General features: G+C 30.0%; 1 protein-coding gene across 1 annotated transcript in view; it reads right to left on the minus strand.

Moving 5' to 3' along the window:
• LOC113376280 (zinc finger protein squeeze-like) overlaps positions 1 to 17,905 on the minus strand; it is an 82,303-nt gene that overhangs the window by 29,180 nt on the left and 35,218 nt on the right. The window contains exon 4 of the mRNA XM_026616186.1: positions 11,772 to 12,039. Coding sequence (XP_026471971.1) covers positions 11,772 to 12,039 — 268 coding nt within the window. The remainder of the gene's footprint in view (positions 1 to 11,771; positions 12,040 to 17,905) is intronic.

Here is a 17,905-nt window from a genome sequence, read left to right on the forward strand (position 1 = left end):
ATCATTATATAAATTTAATTTATTATAGTTTAGTTTTAATGCACCGTGTAGATCTATTGAAACGATCCATAAAACTCCGTTATCACGTTTTCTTCAAGTTTTGGAAGCTCAAAATTATATAGAATATTACATAAAAATGTTACATGTTAAATATTGTTACTCATTATTATTTTTACTTATGTAAATTTAATAAACGTCAGAAACATATGGATTATTGTTAACTTTCAAATATTAATACATTAAATAAATATAATATTTACCTTATAATATCTGAAACCAGTATTGAAATTTCTATGAAATACATTTGAAACAATATAATGGATAAATATTTCATAAACTTATTCAACAAGCAAATGGTTATAAAAAATACACCTTAATCTTTCAAAATTCATACTCGGATGTCCAAATACTAGACCGTTATAGAAATTTATATGAATACCTTTGAAACAATATAATAGAAATATATTTCATAAACATATCTGCAAGCAATTCGTAATAAGAAATGCAGCTTATTTTAAAAAAATTCATACCTGGACTTTCAAATACTGGATTGGCTTTGATTTAGACATAATAAGTACCACCGAAAATTTGCTGATGTTTCATAATGGAATTAGTGCCGATATTAAATTTAAAAAAAAATCCTTAAAAATTAATAAAGATCGAAAATATTTAAAATAAATAAAATGACGTTTAATAAAGTATGTACCGTATATTTTCATATAAGGAATCATCAATAGGTTTAACATCTTCATATAGTAACAAAAAAAGAAAAATTCGCGTGCTTTTATTTCACCGTATATTAATATATTCATATGTATATATATATATATATTATATTATATATATAATATTTACAAATGAGCAATAATTTTCAGGCACCCTGAATCGATAAAGTGTCGGCTAGCCGCTAACGGCTGAGACGTGCCGCTATTTGCAATCCTCAAACCCTTTCGTTGGCCCAACTGTGATTATATTTTATGAGTTCACGTAAAAAAAACTCAAGAAAAGTTTTTAGCGGTTTTTAATCTTGGGGGATGAATCTTCGAATTGTTTGCATTTTACAATAACTTTATTTTTGAAGTCTGCCCACGATGTTTATGCGAGTTTTCGTACATTTCTTAAAGTAGCATGCAATTTGGATGATTTGCATTATGATGAGATTATTAACGCGTGAATTAAATTGGAAATACTTCTCAATAATTATTAATTTATTTTATGTATACTTTGCAATATATACAAATATCGTGAAAAGGTAAAATGCAAAAATTCATTAGTACTTACTTATTTTGGAGTTCACATTTGATAAAAATTCAATTTCAAATTAATACATTTTGTAATTTAAGTGTAGATTGATTAAATTAAACTAGATACGAAACTTAAAAATAGCAAAAACATAATAACCAAATAATATTTTTATTTTTAATTATATACCAGATTATGTTCCTATTTTGAAATGGGAATTAATTATGCTCTGCATAATTTAATTACATTAAAAAAAACAAATTCCAAATAATAAATTTTATAAATTTCGTATTAATTTACAATATAGAAAATTCGTATTAAATTACACAAGATACGAAACTTAAAAAATCTAAAAATAATTGCAAAAATATTTTTTTTTTAATTATATAAAATTATTATGTTTCCATTTGAAAATGGGAATTTAATAATCACTTTTACATTACAAATTTTATAAGTTAAGTCATATTAAATTAAACAATATACGAAATTTAAAAAAATAGTAAAAATATTTGGAAACTTTTTTTTACATTGCGCGATAAGTTTTAATTTTATTTTTAGTTCTCTCTACATATACTTTATAAAAGAAATAATCGTAAAAAAGTGTTAATAAACAATTTAATTTATTACGACTGGTTTATAGGTTAGGTTAAATACTATAGTTTGAGAAAACGAATGGAAAATAAATCATGTTTGCAACAATATTTTTTACATTGACCCAGATTATACAGCTTGGTAAGTCAATAATCTTTGCAAATACCGACTTCAAATCATCTTGAACTAAACAGAATTCAATCACATATATGGTATTATTTGAATCTCAAGGATTTTTGATTAAAACGTGAAGTCTAAAGATAATTGTACCAAAATAGTTATTTTAGTTGTATCTGGTAATATATCAGTTATTTGTTATTTCAAATTTGCTAAATGTCCTTAACTGGACAGTTGTAAATATAGTATCGAATAAAAAAAAATGTTATTATATTTTAATATTAACGGCGAAATCAATAAGTTTATCTATTGTTAATAATAACAGTGAAAAATTACCGACTGGTTCGAACATCAAAAACAAATAAAAATCAACATTTATGCTTAAAATAACATTGAATCTTTTATAATCTAATTCCTATTCACACCTTGATAAACTGTGAAACAAGAAGGGTGAGCGCCCAGTCACGCGCAAATTATTTAACAAAATACCAATTTATTAATTGCTTCGTTAATGCTTCGAAAAGCTTCTCTGTAAAGTCAATAAATAAAAGTAATATGAACGGAATATAAGCTGACAATAAAAAATATCAGAAAAAATGCTCATAACTTCTCAAACTAAACGCATTGGGGTGAAAATCGCCAATGCAATAATTCAGTCCGCGAGCGAAGGGCGTTATAAACGGGGATGGCGCACTGTACGTGGTAAAAATTCTAACCGACCTCGAGCGAAATAATGGGAATCGGTCGAATGAATGAAGTTTTCAAGCGATATTGAACAGCACCTTAAAACGAGAGCTACCGTTTTCGCAAAAATAAACGGTCATTAAGAGTTGCCTGCCAGTTCATGGTGGTTTTGCTCTTTTTTTGACGTAACAATGCTCCAGAAATCATGTAACTTTTTATAAACGTGATGATTTTTTAAATGCCTTGAGTAGGTAGGTACTATAGGTAAAAATCCAATTATTATGATTGGGTAACCGACAAATTAATTGTAATTGAAAATCATGTACAGAATATAAATTAATACTAAATAACAGTTTGTCATTTAAAATGTCATATAAACATGTGTACAGCAAGGAGAATGCGATCACTATATTTTGCTCATTCGTTCAAGGAAGTAGACTAGGTAACGTTTGATGTTTTAGTGCTTCGTCTAGTCTATTTTTCAATTATTAAGAGCATGAAATTTGAGATTGTTGCACACCTTGTCGCCAAACTATTTTCAAACCACAGAAATAACATAATTTATTATTATCATCTACCGCCAACTTGAGATCAATTATGCACCAAACATATGATAATAAATTTTGAGCCATTTTATATATGACAAATAAAAAATTGTCGTTATATATACATATACATGTATATATATAATATAATATATAATGGGGTACTCTGCCTTAAGGCAGGTCCATAAGCTGAGATACACTCCAACTCGAATTAGAAAGAAGAATATAGGAGATTTTTGACTGCGATTACACTGCAGTGCCCGAAATGGGCTATTTTCAATTAGAAATATATTTGTGATTTATATTTTCAAGTGAAAATTAATATCCTAAATGATACCTGTTGTGCGACATCCTAATGAGTGACTTTATAAAGGGCCACCAAATGGTTTGCTATTTATATGATAAATTTGTAATTATTACAATTGTGTGCCTTTTTGTAATTGTATTTACTTGGACACATATTGCTATCTATTTTTTTAAAAAAAGCGATATTACTACTGCTTGACATCAGTCCGGGTGTCGAACATAGAACCTCTGATTCTAATTGCAAGTTAAGTGTGATATGATTCATGATTATTTTCAATGTAATGTGAAATGTTTAAATACCTATAATTAGATATGACAATAGTAATATTGAAAATGAGTGTAAGTTCATTCTGGATTTATAGAACGAGGGAGTTCTAAATCTAAACGCGTTTTATGTATCAAAATGTTCTTGCCAATTATACTATTCTATTATAAAGAGAACTAGCAAAACGAGTTCTAAAGCGATATTAATCAATGATGAAAGTGAACGTAACATTTCCTATGTATGTTAACTTATATATTATTACAAAACTACAAATACAAATCCATATAAGCATGTATATATATATATATATATATATATATATATATATATATATATATAATATATGTATTAAAATATTATCAGAACGTGGATTGAATAAAAAAATTAAAACATAAATTGAATTCTAATAAATATTCAAATTTCACTAAGCAAAACTTTGCTTGGAAACGAATTGGAGTAATCTTCAACAGAATTTCCTATGTTACACTTATATACAATATTTTATAAATTACAAGAGTTGCTATTTCCGTAAGAACTAATCGAATTAATAGTTTTCCTTTACCCGTTGCTGCGCATAAATCATGCAAGCGTTTCCTCTCAGGAGAAATGAAAAAGCATTATTAAAAATACTGCAAATAAACAATGCTAAAACTGTATAAAAAGTACAAAACGAAAACTTTCTTTATGAAACTTTTAGATTGAATAATATACTTGGCAAACGGGCACCGGCATACTTATACTATGATGATGTACATTATTACAAAATTCCAAGAGCAATGATAACTTTTAAAAAATTACTGAATCAAATTTTTGCACAGATAATAAAACAACAACAGAAAAACTGAAAGGAAAGTTTGATGCTAATGGTCGGCGAGTTCGTTATTGTGGTTCTGGTTTATTTGTTTTGACTTTATTCAACTGTTTGTATGAAATATTTTAATGGTATTACAAATACAAGCTCATTCCTAAGATAAATGATATAACAAGCATATAAAATTTACTTTTTAATGACGTTCGTAATTTTCAATATTATATGAATTATTTTGCGTTTAATGTTAAAATACAGAAACGACCTACATTCAATCTTCAATTAAAAAAAAGCTTCACACATTATGAAAATTAACAATTAAATACTACTTTTTATTTTAATTAGAAAACTTAAGAGTCCTGTAAGCTGTTGGGCTATTTTGACTTAACACCATTTTTTTTTTTAGATGGGAATCTAAACAGTTGTCTCATCTCTGTGTGATACATCTTATATTTTTACAATTTATGTAATAGGACAAATATTCTATTGATGCAGCAATACCGGATGAAGGCTATTTTTACTCGAAAACATATTGCTATCTATATTTCAAGTTAAAACCGATGTCACTACTGCTTGACATCAGGTTCCTTAAAGCGCGATAAACGTCTGATACAAGTCCAGTCCTCTAGCCACTTACTCACGAATAATTAAATATAATTTTCCATATTTTTAAAATTTAATATTTATTCTACATATACGCGCCATATAATTTTACCCACTCTCTGACTAATAATAAAAATGTAAAAACAAAATTAATAATTTGCAACCAAAATTATTTATAAAAAACGCCTGTAGCAGAAACAAAATAAATAAAGGACAGATACAGCTAATTGACTGTAAAAGTAGAAGATTTGTGTACAACTTTTCTTTTCAAAGAAAAAAGCATCGCAACAATATTCATTAATTATTAAAACTCGTCAATGCTTCAATTAGCCCGTAAACGCGCAGCGACTGGCAGCATTTTACTCCTCCGTTTCTAATGACATTACATGCATTCAGCTTGATGATCTGCACGGCTATTTGTCGTCATGCTATTTTTTTCATTTATACTTTGAGCATTAAAATAGTTTTAAGGTATAATACATATAATAGATGCATATATAAAAATATTTTTTTTATTTATATAATCAGACACATGGACTCTAAGCAAGACCGACAAAAACTATCTGGAGAGTTTTGAAATGTTGTGCTGGAGACGAATGGAGAAGATAAAATGGACAGATATGGCGGACACGTCGGAGATCGTTGGTTCGATTCTTGGCATGTTATAAAAAAAATAATCAATTGTATTGACGAATTTGTATATGATAATACACTTGCAATTGAATACATTAGTACATGAAGTATGTAAATATGGAAGAAGTATGGACAATCCAGCATCAAGTAACGACATAATTAGAAGAAGAAGTAATGGTATTAAAAGTAAGTAGAAGAAAGAAGAAGATGAAAGAAAAAAAAATCAGAAAAGAAGAAGGGTATAAAAGTAATGATGTATGTGGCTAAATGCTTGAGGAAAGGCCAAAAAAACAAAATAAATAATAAGAAGGTGACAGATAAGGTAACAAGTGAAAAAGAAGAATAGTGGGCAAAGAAAGAACTCTACTGAGCATCCTGGAATGGAAAGGGAACTATATTGGACCCATTCTGCTAAAAAAGTGACATGACATGACATTGCCCAAGGTAACTTAGAAGGATTAAAAGGAATGGGAAGAAGAAGAGTGCAAATGATTGATAACTTGCGCAAAAAGAAAAGATACAGGGAAGTGAAAACCGAAGCACAGGACCAGGAAGCACGGAAGCAGAAGTATGGTAAACAAATTGTATAAAAGTGTAATGGTAATGGGAATAATAAACAAGGGAGGGAAATATTAAAAAATATGAAGTAACTATGAACATCCTCTTATTGGATAAAAACTTTAAATTTACTCGAATAGCATTTTTTTTAAATATTTTCATAACTAACGAAACAGTCTCTGGGTAATTGCTTTGTGAATCTAAATCTTTCTCGAATGAACTTGATCTCACACAATAAATTCAAAAAAAAAAAATACTCGAAGCATTAAAAAAAAAGTTCAATGATTAACGCACGGATACTAAATATACCCTTTATATACCTATATATATATTCGTATCTGTGTATAAAATTATGTTCGAGATCTTTACAAGTGTATTATATGCTATATAACGTGTTTACGGGATTTCCTAGTGACAAGCTTTCTTTTTAAATGGCAATATATTCTCCCCTTCAGCGAGGCATTTTTTTTATTCCGTAATAATGAAAGCAACCCTTTTCGTTTCGATCTTAAATGTTCGTTTATGTTTAAATGTAAAACATCGTCTCACTTAAAAATTAAACGCGATGTGATCTGATATTTGTTGTACACATGTAAATAAACATTTTAATTCATAATATTTATAGTTGACATTAATAACAGTGATATCAAACTGCAAACATATAAATCATCGGTGTATAGCTGAATATTATTTGTTCGTTTCGAATTTTCTGTTAGACTTTTAACAAAATTACTTTAGAAATATTTGAAATCGTAATGTTGCTATTGAAACGTCATAATCTAAATTAAATGTCAAGTCATCGCGTGCGTCGGCTCTTTTAAACATCCCTCTAGTTTTTTCAGAAAGCGGATAATGTTGATTGCCTTAGTGCTTGTATGCAATGAATAAAATGAGGAACAACCACCCTCTCTTTGTACGTTCTACATGTAAATTTCTGTACAGCAAAACATATAATCATTTATGGTTAGCCCGTCTTATTCTCGGATATCGATCCTATTCGAACTTTATTATAAAAAGAAAACATCCGCTAAGAAAAGTATGTACGAGCAAAAGCATTGGAAATTCCAACGGCCCCAAATAAGTGACTCGAAATTGCGTTGCCCTATACCAAAGTAGAAAAAGAGGGTGGGGTTGACAATATTAAATATTCCGTATAACATAACGATTGAAATGCCTTATGTGTATATACATTGTTTATTAAATAAGTACATTTTTTATTACACTAAAACATCCCAGAACGCTTTCAAGAAAATGATACCTCCCTCGCCAAAATAACGGTATAATAACTAGTTGCAAGTAGAATTTTGCCTTAAGGCAAGTTGCATTAACTTCCCGATATGTATACATAATCAACTTAATCAATGAGAATCGAGATTCAGCTATTTAGATAAAATTAGATTAAATTCAACTGTTTATCAAAAATAGAATTTTTGCTTTCACTAAAGAATAATCAATACGATGGGCAATTAATGTATTTTAAACATACTTATTATATATGTAATTGTTCTTAAAACCGCAATCAGTAGCTGCCAACAAAGCACTAAAAAACGTACATATACTTCGGCACAGATTCTGATTAGAATTGCTCAAGTTCTTGGCAAAATGGTAAATTTAGATGTTTTTTTATAAATCAACCGCTTATCGTAGGCCTATAATATTTTAGTATGTTATTTTAGAGTACACAATCTATTGTTATACAAAGTTTCATCAATTCCGGCTGATCTTTGCCGAAAACTAATCAACACGATTCCCAATTGTTTACGCCAAAACAAAGCCTTCCACAATATGATATTAAAAACAACAGAAAAGCGATCTAAAATCATAACAAAACAATCATATTAACAAAATACATTTGATTTTGAATATATTATAAATACACAATGAAATTTGTAATTATATCAAAAATAAAATCGAAAATAATATTATAATTGAAGTGTTTTGTAACAAGTATAACGATCCTTCAAAGATATCAAACAAACAAAAACGAATCAATATTTTTCGAACAGTTTTTAAATTTTTATAATCGATTTAAAATTGTGGGCTAAAACGTGGACGTGGATAAATTTTAAAACTTTTTTGCTAATTACTAAGAAACGGCTCAGCTGATCGTCACGCAAACATAATAAGCGTTAGTCAAGATCGAGTTACATCGAATGGCTTTTAAATTTTTGAATCGGTCCAGCCGACGAAAGGTCAAAAATTGGCTCACAAACACATACTTTTTACAAATTTGGTCCTATTCGGTTCAGAATGACTTGAAACGTCGAAAGTAAGAATGATGGAAGAAAGTAAATAGTAAGAATTTTAATTCTAAATCCGTTTATAATATGAGTTCCATCGAATGGATTTTAAATTTTTGAAATCTGCCGACGAAGTCAAAAATTGGCTCATATATACATACGTTTATCAAAGTTGGTCCTTTTTGGTTCAGAATGACTTGGAACGTCGATAAAACATAATATTAGCAAATCGGATTTTTTCGCAAAAATAAATTCCTTCTTCGGGAAGTAAGAATCATGGAAGAAAGAAAACAGTAATAATTTTAATTCGGGAACCGTTTAAAATATGAATCTGATATTTGAATCAGTGTGATTAACGTTGCTTTAGTGCCCCACCTTGAACCGCACAAAATTTTATTGAAGCTATTTTTGATTATTTCGCATGTTTTCGTTTCATTGTCTGCGGTATATCTCTCGAATACATCCTTGCAATAAGTAAACATCGCGCAGGCATAGCACTGCTAGCCTTGCCAACCACCACATTCGAAAATAAAAACGCGAGGTTATACAATATGCGCGAGCGCTGATCATGTTTATTGTGGTAATGTGCAGTCTGCAATTCTGAAAATCAGGTCACAAAGATAAGATAAGCGATGATATTTTATTGCTCATATTCATCGGTTGTCAGTTACATATAATTTGAACAAAAGCGACGATCTTTGAACGAAACAATTAAAAAGCGTGCCATTCTCATCATCAGCATCATGGACGAAAAGTAATTTTATACAAGTTCAATAATCAATTACATTTGCCTTATGATTTATGTATAACCTTGTTCATTTGATTGTAAATTTCAATAAGTAAATGCTTCATTTCGAAACAATTATTATATTGGCAAAATATTCAATGTAAATTGTATTCCCAATTTTTAAACTTCCCGTAGCATAAGTTATAGCAATCGCAAAAAATCGAAAATAAAATATTTTACATATCTTTACGTTTTAGGGTCTTCTGAACATTTGGCATACCGTACAAAAAATGGATGTATGTGTGTGTGCGGATACAAATTTTTGTCGACAATTTTAGGAACACGGGTCAACCGATTTGAATAATTCAAAAAACATTCGATTCACTTTTCTATGGGTTCCGTACCAATGTTTATCCGTTCTACAGCGACGCGGCGCTCACGCGCTTCGATATTTCGTTTCTACGCAGCTTACGTATCGCGATTGCTTTGAAGAAAAGTTCAAAATTTCCAAAATATTTCTAAGTCTAAAAAAAATCAACTTTCTCAAAAGGTCAATTTTGTCAAAAATTGTTAATAATCTCACAAATCGTATTTTTTTCAGAGTTCTAAAAGAAAATTGAATCTTTCAGCAATTTGCCTTAAGGCACGATGCCATGCACCACTAGTTTTAACAATGATCAGAACGACGTGATTCATGAGTGTTTCTTGAACACCTATTCTATCCTGAACAATAGCCTGAACATAAAGGGTAACCCACCGGTCAACCGCTCTTCTTTATAAGTAAACTACATATATTAGAAATTGACGTTGCGGCAATGCCCACGGAAGGAGATTTTCACTTCGTCTACGTTCCTAACGTAATTATAATAATATAATTAACATAATATAATAATTTTTTTTTGTTAATTTTAATTTCCAGTACGTATTTTTCCCATGCAAGTTTAAATTTGAATTTAGAAATTTAAATTAAAGGATGTTATATTCGCACAATCACAACGTCCGGTACTATTTTATCATAAACTAAAATTCTTTGTAAAAAATACGTTAGATTAACAATTTACAAAAAATTATGTACTGACGACAATATTTTACTAACAATAAGTACTAATTTTAAAGTGATTGGCCGGGACAGTCCCGGATTTTCGACGTAAATCCTGGATTTTTGTAGAAGAGACGACTTTATAATAGACACATACAAACTTTTTTACTTACTCAATAATTCTGGTTAGATCTTTTTTATTTATTTAAGAAAAAACTGATTTTCATATTAGGTGCACGTGTAAGTGCTTCCACCGTTATTAGGAAAAGCTTAGTCCATTATGAACTTATGTATTTCTTAAACATTAATATGTGTATCTTAATAAGTGTATCAATTTAAATATTCTAATCATTTATAAAGTATATCACCAGGTCCTCTAGTTTGGAAGAATTTGGGTGCCCTTATTATTATCAATGATTTGATGAATTATGTGATCATTATATGAGCCCATCTGTGTGCATATCAATTATCCTCATAAGGAAATTGTGATAATATAATATAGTTCTGAATTTTGGGAATCATTTATAGCATACATTAAAACTAGCAAGTTAAAAAAATTAAATAATTATCTTAAGTGTGTTTAATTTTCGTAAAATTTCGTTAGTTATATGTGACGTTAAGATTTTTAAATAACATTTACTTTTATTTGCCTATTGAATCAATATTATTAGTGATATTCACATAGTAAACAAAATAACGACATAATACTTTAATATATCATAAAAATATATGAAAAATACTATGAAAAATAGTTCAAAATATTATGAAATATTAATATAAATATACGCACGCGTATATAAAAAGAGAAAACATGATTTTTAATGAAAACTTTTATTTTGCAAGGAGTAAAAATGTTTTCTTTTAACGATGAGGCAATAATAAGTGCAATTTATAGAAAGAAAGACTTATAGAAAGTGGTTATTGATTAAAAAAATTTGAATGCCAATGTTGAGATATTTTAAGATTATTATTTCGCGTATGTGTTTTTTATATTTTATGATATAAAATGTATAGAAAAATGCGTGAGTTTTGTATGTACGCAATGTTCTATTTCACTACTTTTTAGTATCGGTGTTTTCATTATTTTGTTTTCAAAATCAAATATATGTATATATATATATATATATATATATATATATATCGGTTAGTAGATTAAATTGTAAATTTAAATGATTTAAGTTACTTAATTTTTTGATGAACGAGTTTACGCTGTACATGGGATGTATTATATCAAAATATTATCTCGCGGCTTTCGTTCAACAGTGCTATTACTATTTGCCGAAGAAAGTTATTAAACCACAGGATGATATTATAAATACACCTAATGTTATAATATCTAAATTAACAATTGTTTCAAAATATGGGCTTTTTTCGACGATTTAATTTTTTCATTAATTTTTTATTTCTTCTCACCTGTGTGGAGCCTCGTATGCTGCTGCACGTGGGATAGCTGCTTGAACCGTCGGTCGCAGTAGGAACACTTGTAAGGTTTTTCTCCCGTGTGCACTCGTATGTGCTGCACAAGTTGATGATTGCTTGAAAAACTCTTCAGGCACTGCTGGCACTGGTGCGGTTTGACTTCGGCTCCCATGCCCACGACTCCCATTCCTCCAGCTACTCCGGCGACACCTCGCTGCATTTCCCTAGCGTGCATCTGCATCGCACTTTTGTGCATGAATATCTGCAGAATATCGGTAAACATGGTATGAATTTGGTAATTGATAATTTAGTTATAACATAAATCAACACAAAACATTATAACAATTAGCAAAAATATTACGGATAGAGTTTCTGAGTATCACTTGGATCATAATTATGTTTTTAGGTTGCACTAAAGCAAGACCAAAACGTGCCAAGCAGCAACACTGGAAACGAACTAAAAAAGGTAATTTATAAAGGTCAGCATGCTAGTAATTTTTAAACCAGGATCAAAAAATCAAAAGAAATTAGTGTATTTTGTTAAGTTTATGGTCAATATCGAGTACCAAGTACTTCATCCTACTCTCTGGTCTTTGTGATATATAAGTAACGCGCGCTGTAATAGATTTGATGAACTATGATAATCACACAGTTTAGTTATTCTATTGTTAATTTTGAGTTTACATTTATAAAAAATGGTAAAGCTCATCGTCTTATTTAGTTTTTACTTCTATAATTCATAAGAGTATTGCTTTGATGATGTCAAAAATATTAACCCTTTCCACTCGGAAGCCGCTTCGGCGGCAAAATACATATTAATCTCGCAATTCGCGAGTGGAAAGGGTTAAATGTTTTAACACTATGTACTGAGTTTTGAGTTTACATGAAGTGTTATGTCGTTAATTGCAATAATGATATTAATCTTGATTAAGTCTATAATCAATATTTTATGAAATTTCAAGTGAGTTTTTTCATTGAAAATCAGTATCAATATTATAGAAGAAAATTGTACGTTTTCAAAGAAAACAGGTTATATAAATTATAATTACAATTACAATCATGCAGTATTATTGGAAACAATGGTATGTTAGAAACAAAATAATACACGTTTTTATATGTAATTAATATTACGTTTAATAAAATCAATAGATTTGGATATACTATTACAAATAGTGTAAGACTTTTTCAAATAAAATGAAATATAGTGCAACACAAATGTTTATATGTTATATAAACTGAAAATACGAATGCATATTATGAAACACAACAATTTCACTTTTTCAAATATTACACATTTAATTATGGTAATACTAACCGGAGGCAGTTTGAAAAGTTTACCTGGCTTGTACATTTTTATTATATATATATATATATATATATATATATATATATATATATATATATATGTGTGTGTGTGTATGTGTAAAACTGATTTTTCTTCATTTATATTTATATGCTATCTTGTATTGTAATAAAAAAAATTACAAACTGGATATTTTCATTGTACGACGCGCAATGTTCAATTTTTAAATAATTACTGGAAAATCTATCGTTGCATTCACAATAATGGATTGCGCAAAACTTTTGTTAGTAAATATTTTTTCAGAAAAATAATTTCATTTGTTTAAAATGAGTAATATATATATATATATATATATATATATATATATTCATTCATTTGCTGACTAAAGCTATAGAGAATTTTGTAAGTCATTATTTATCATCATATTGAAAATTTTAGATGATCAATATAATACTCAATATTATATATATATATATATATATATATATATATGATAATATTATGTCACAGTATGGATTAAAATATTAGGCCTATCAACTAATATAATGAGCATTCGTCGAAAAGCATTTTCTCAGAATATTTAAAACGACAGCGGCAATAATTCACGGGAATATACGTCCTGGAAAAGTTGGCAAGAGAGCAATTCACAATTTTCCCAAAAAAAATAAAGAAAAAATGATACGCGTAGAGCCCCGTGTGCAGCATTCTCATTGCAGTGAGACGCCGAGAGTGGCGAATGAAGGATTATGAGAATTAAAGGAGAAAACGAAGAAGTGCGACCTTTAATTTCTTTCCAGAAGTTTTTCTTAAATAAGATTCAGTAAGGGTGTGAGGGTAAAACATCGTGCCCTAACCCTTCTCTCTGAGATAGCATTCACGGAGAAAAAAATCACCTCAGCTCGCCCTCGTGCACAAATCACCGAGTGTTGAGATTCTTGCGAATACAGTACGAAGATATCAATGCGACAACTGTCGACTGTAATTAGTTGCAATTATGAATATCGTTAACCGCCAGAATCAAAACGCAATAAAAAATGATTCTAATTAACGATTAATATACGATGATAATAAAATCTTTCGCTGATTAACTATATGATTGATACTTAAATCCAGTTAAAATTACTATTCTATGGCTTTTAACAATTACATGCTGCCACGCTGTATTATAATATAAAAAAAACTATCAACGTTACTCGTTAACAACAGATGTTGTTAAGAGAGACGCTTGTTTTTGCAAGCTTTCGAGTATGACAATTCTTACTTATAGTGTTGGAAGACAACTGTTTGTGGCAAATGTTTCAATAATAGTAAACCCACATAGTTTATAAGTGTAAAAAAAATCACACGAGCCATGGTAACTTTATTAGATAATTTAGTTTTTTTTTCTTTTGCCAAAATTCCTGAAAAACACTATTTTTTACGTCACACATATATGACTGATATAGTCTGGTACGCGCTGGCTATCTGTTATTGACATGGTCTTCTACCAAATTGCGTATGTCAGACATATATGTCTGACGTGGTCATGTAGAACTTCTTTTCTTTAGCCACATATGACTGACATGGCGATTAACGTGTTAACACGTTTAACGGACAGTAACAGTTTAAGCAAAGTAAAAAAATTGACAGTGATTTTACTTTTAAATTGATTGTGGTATCCAAAATTTGATTAAACATCATTCGTAAGTATAGTCAGGATTATCATATTTTAATCTATGTGCTATGGCATCCACGTCAAGTATTACGCTTCTATTTTATGCAAAGTAAAGCTAGTTATTGGCTACGCGAAAAGATAATACAAAAATATTTAAAGAATCACTATTTTGATAGGTATAATAATTACAATAATATAAAATTAAATTCAAAGCAATTGACTTTAAAATTTAATGCTATACCATTCATGTTATTCTGCATCACTGTTGTTAATAAACACTCATTACTTGTCCGAACCGTTTATGAGAATCAAACCGCAATGTAGAGTAGCCCCCAATTTTCGTACATTTAAATAACATGAATTTATCTCAAAATCTGGCAAATGCCTCGTATTTTTTTAAGCTTATTTTTTTATTCATTGCTATCCATAATTTAATTTATACAGACCACAAAAATGGAAATATGGTTTTTGATGAATAGGTAAGATTAGAAGCTACGATGATCCGAAATCATCATGTAACGCTTGTGTTATGAATCATTGGAGAATCACGGTTATTAGGCGCTCGTGTAGCTACTACGCCACTACAATTCTTGGCATAATGATATCTTATTATAAGAATGTTTTCTTTTTTTCGTTCAATCTTGCGCTTTTTTATACGCAGAACCCTTTTCATAGCAAGCAGGAAGTCCAACAGGCGAACGTGACTCAAATAGCGTAGCACCACGGACAAGATAATGAAATCTTAATGTTCATTTGTTATATGTATATAAATATATATAAATAGACGTGCATATATACATACAACAGATGTTTTATTAATTCATGATATTACGAAATATTACTTCAGACTTTTTTGTGTATGCGTGGAATACTTCTGCTTTAGGAAAACTAATTATACTTCTGTAATTAATTTATCTTTATGGGGTGTGGACAATTTAGTTTACTTGTGTTTCATTATCATTGGACTATCATCTCTTCCTGGTATGCAAAACGATCAGGGTTAAAACTTTTCAGAGACACATCCGAAGAGAATACAATTATTTAAAATACGACATACTAATAATTTAATAATTCGTATTCATATTTCTTTGCTAAAACATTTTGAGAATCTCAAGCAATGCTACGCTCATTTGGTCTTGTAGATATTTTTTCTATTTTCTCTCACCTTTTCAGAGTAATTTATATATACATACATTAAAAGCGATTTAATTTTTTCTAAGTATTTATTATCGTTGCAGAAGACCGGCGGTGGATATAATCCGTGGAATAAATCGTCTCCCGACTTCCGGCACAACGCCGTTTAATAAAAGAAATGTAAATACGCTCAGGATCGGATGGCGTGCGGTGGCGAGCTTTAATGACTAGATGTTTATATTTTTAAAAGCTCCGCAGAGCTTCGCTCGCGCGCTGACCGAACACCGTTTAACCGTGGAATTGGAGGTCTCCCCAATGTCTTTTTATTTTTCCACGCTCTTTTTCCATTGGGTTTTTCGTGACTTTTTTTCACTGGTTTAATCGTGAGCACTTTTCCTCTCTTTGTTTTCTCTTTTTGCCCGTTTAGGTGTTTACACGAATTTTCTGGTTTATATGCGAGTAAATTGGAGTGTATTTTTGTGACCGTAGGTTATTATACAATTTAACGTATGATAATTAAAAACCCATTAATAAAACCAGTATCGCATTTTCCTCGCACATTTTATTTACTTTCAGCTTGCATACTTTGTATGAAAATATAATTTTGTATAGAAAATATTTTTATATCATTAATTTGAATTATACAAAACTTTATTGCAATATTTTATTGTACTTGTGCAAATATTAAATTTAACTATTATAACCTTCATTAAGCTAGCAAGACCAAATTAGCAAAATCGATCCGGACCTCATATTAGGGCGGTCCGGCTGTCATGGGGTACAGATTTTAGTAGCTATTTTCGATTTTTTTTATTTAATTTTAGTGGTGCAAATTAGTACAAATTCGAATTAATCAATTTCCGTTTAATTTTATTTATTTTCTTCAAAAACAAAAAGTGGTCTTGCTAGCTTAATATTAAAGCTAGCAGCGTCACGTGTTTTTTTTAAACGGCACGTAGTACAATTTTTTTGTGGTGCAAATTAGTGCAAAATAAGTACTAAATAATACAATAGGTCCAGATCAATTTTGCTAATTTGGTCTTGCTAGCTTAAGAGAGGTACTATTATGAAAAACAAAGTAAATATCAACAATAATAACAATGATGATATTGTCGGCATACTTGATGTACAATCGCAATAACTACAGTCTATGAAAAAAATTGCAAAACATCATTCGACATTCCGCGAACATTCTGAATAAGACCGAATGAACGTCCTGACGATGTGTGTGACACGAGCCTGTCACACGTGCGAGTGGAAATGAGACGACGAGACGCCGTCTCCGCGGATGCGCGCACGTGCGACGCCTCGTGAGACTCGCTTTTAGCGCGGCCGTGTTGTAAATCTACTAGTACCTGTTGATTGAAACCAGCGACACCGATTTCCTGATCACTCCATATTCGATGATGATAATGCATCGACAATTGATTGCCGTTCGGCTGCGGAACGACGCTCATTTCTTGGCTGTAATCGTGAGCTTCGCTCTGCTGAGACTTGTGATGTTGATGACCTACCGCTACTGATTCACCAGGCTCGTGACCTGAGTTGGATTGAGATTGCTGATGTTTTTGATACTGATGCACTGTCGGCCTCCATTTTTCTAAAACATCTACTGATGTATTTATCCGACTATCACTGTCACCGACGTACATACTTTATCACTATTAACTACCGCAATGAAGCTTTCTGATACATATGGCTTGAGGGTGCGCAATAATAAGCCAATACTCCAAATGCCACTAAGAAACTGCGTCCAATTGCTCAATCTGGTAGTTATGATTGGATTATAAATCACTTACTTATTGACAACTAACAATTAAGAGAGTGCTATCAATATCATGGCTGGTGCGTACTATCGTTCAGATGCGCTTATGAAATCTGAGCCAGTTATCCTTAATGTATTGTTATTATTTCTAACTATTATATATTCTATACATATTTAAATTGGGTCATCACGGTCAATGGCTGATAGATAAGAAAACAGATATAACATCTTTTTGAATTCGCACGAAACAGAAGTCGTTTCTGTTCTTAGAT

Source organism: Ctenocephalides felis, unplaced genomic scaffold, assembly GCF_003426905.1.
Source record: "Ctenocephalides felis isolate EL2017-DRISC unplaced genomic scaffold, ASM342690v1 CF-g0.4_SCAFFOLD_01886, whole genome shotgun sequence".
Taxonomy (NCBI): Eukaryota; Metazoa; Arthropoda; class Insecta; order Siphonaptera; family Pulicidae; genus Ctenocephalides; species Ctenocephalides felis.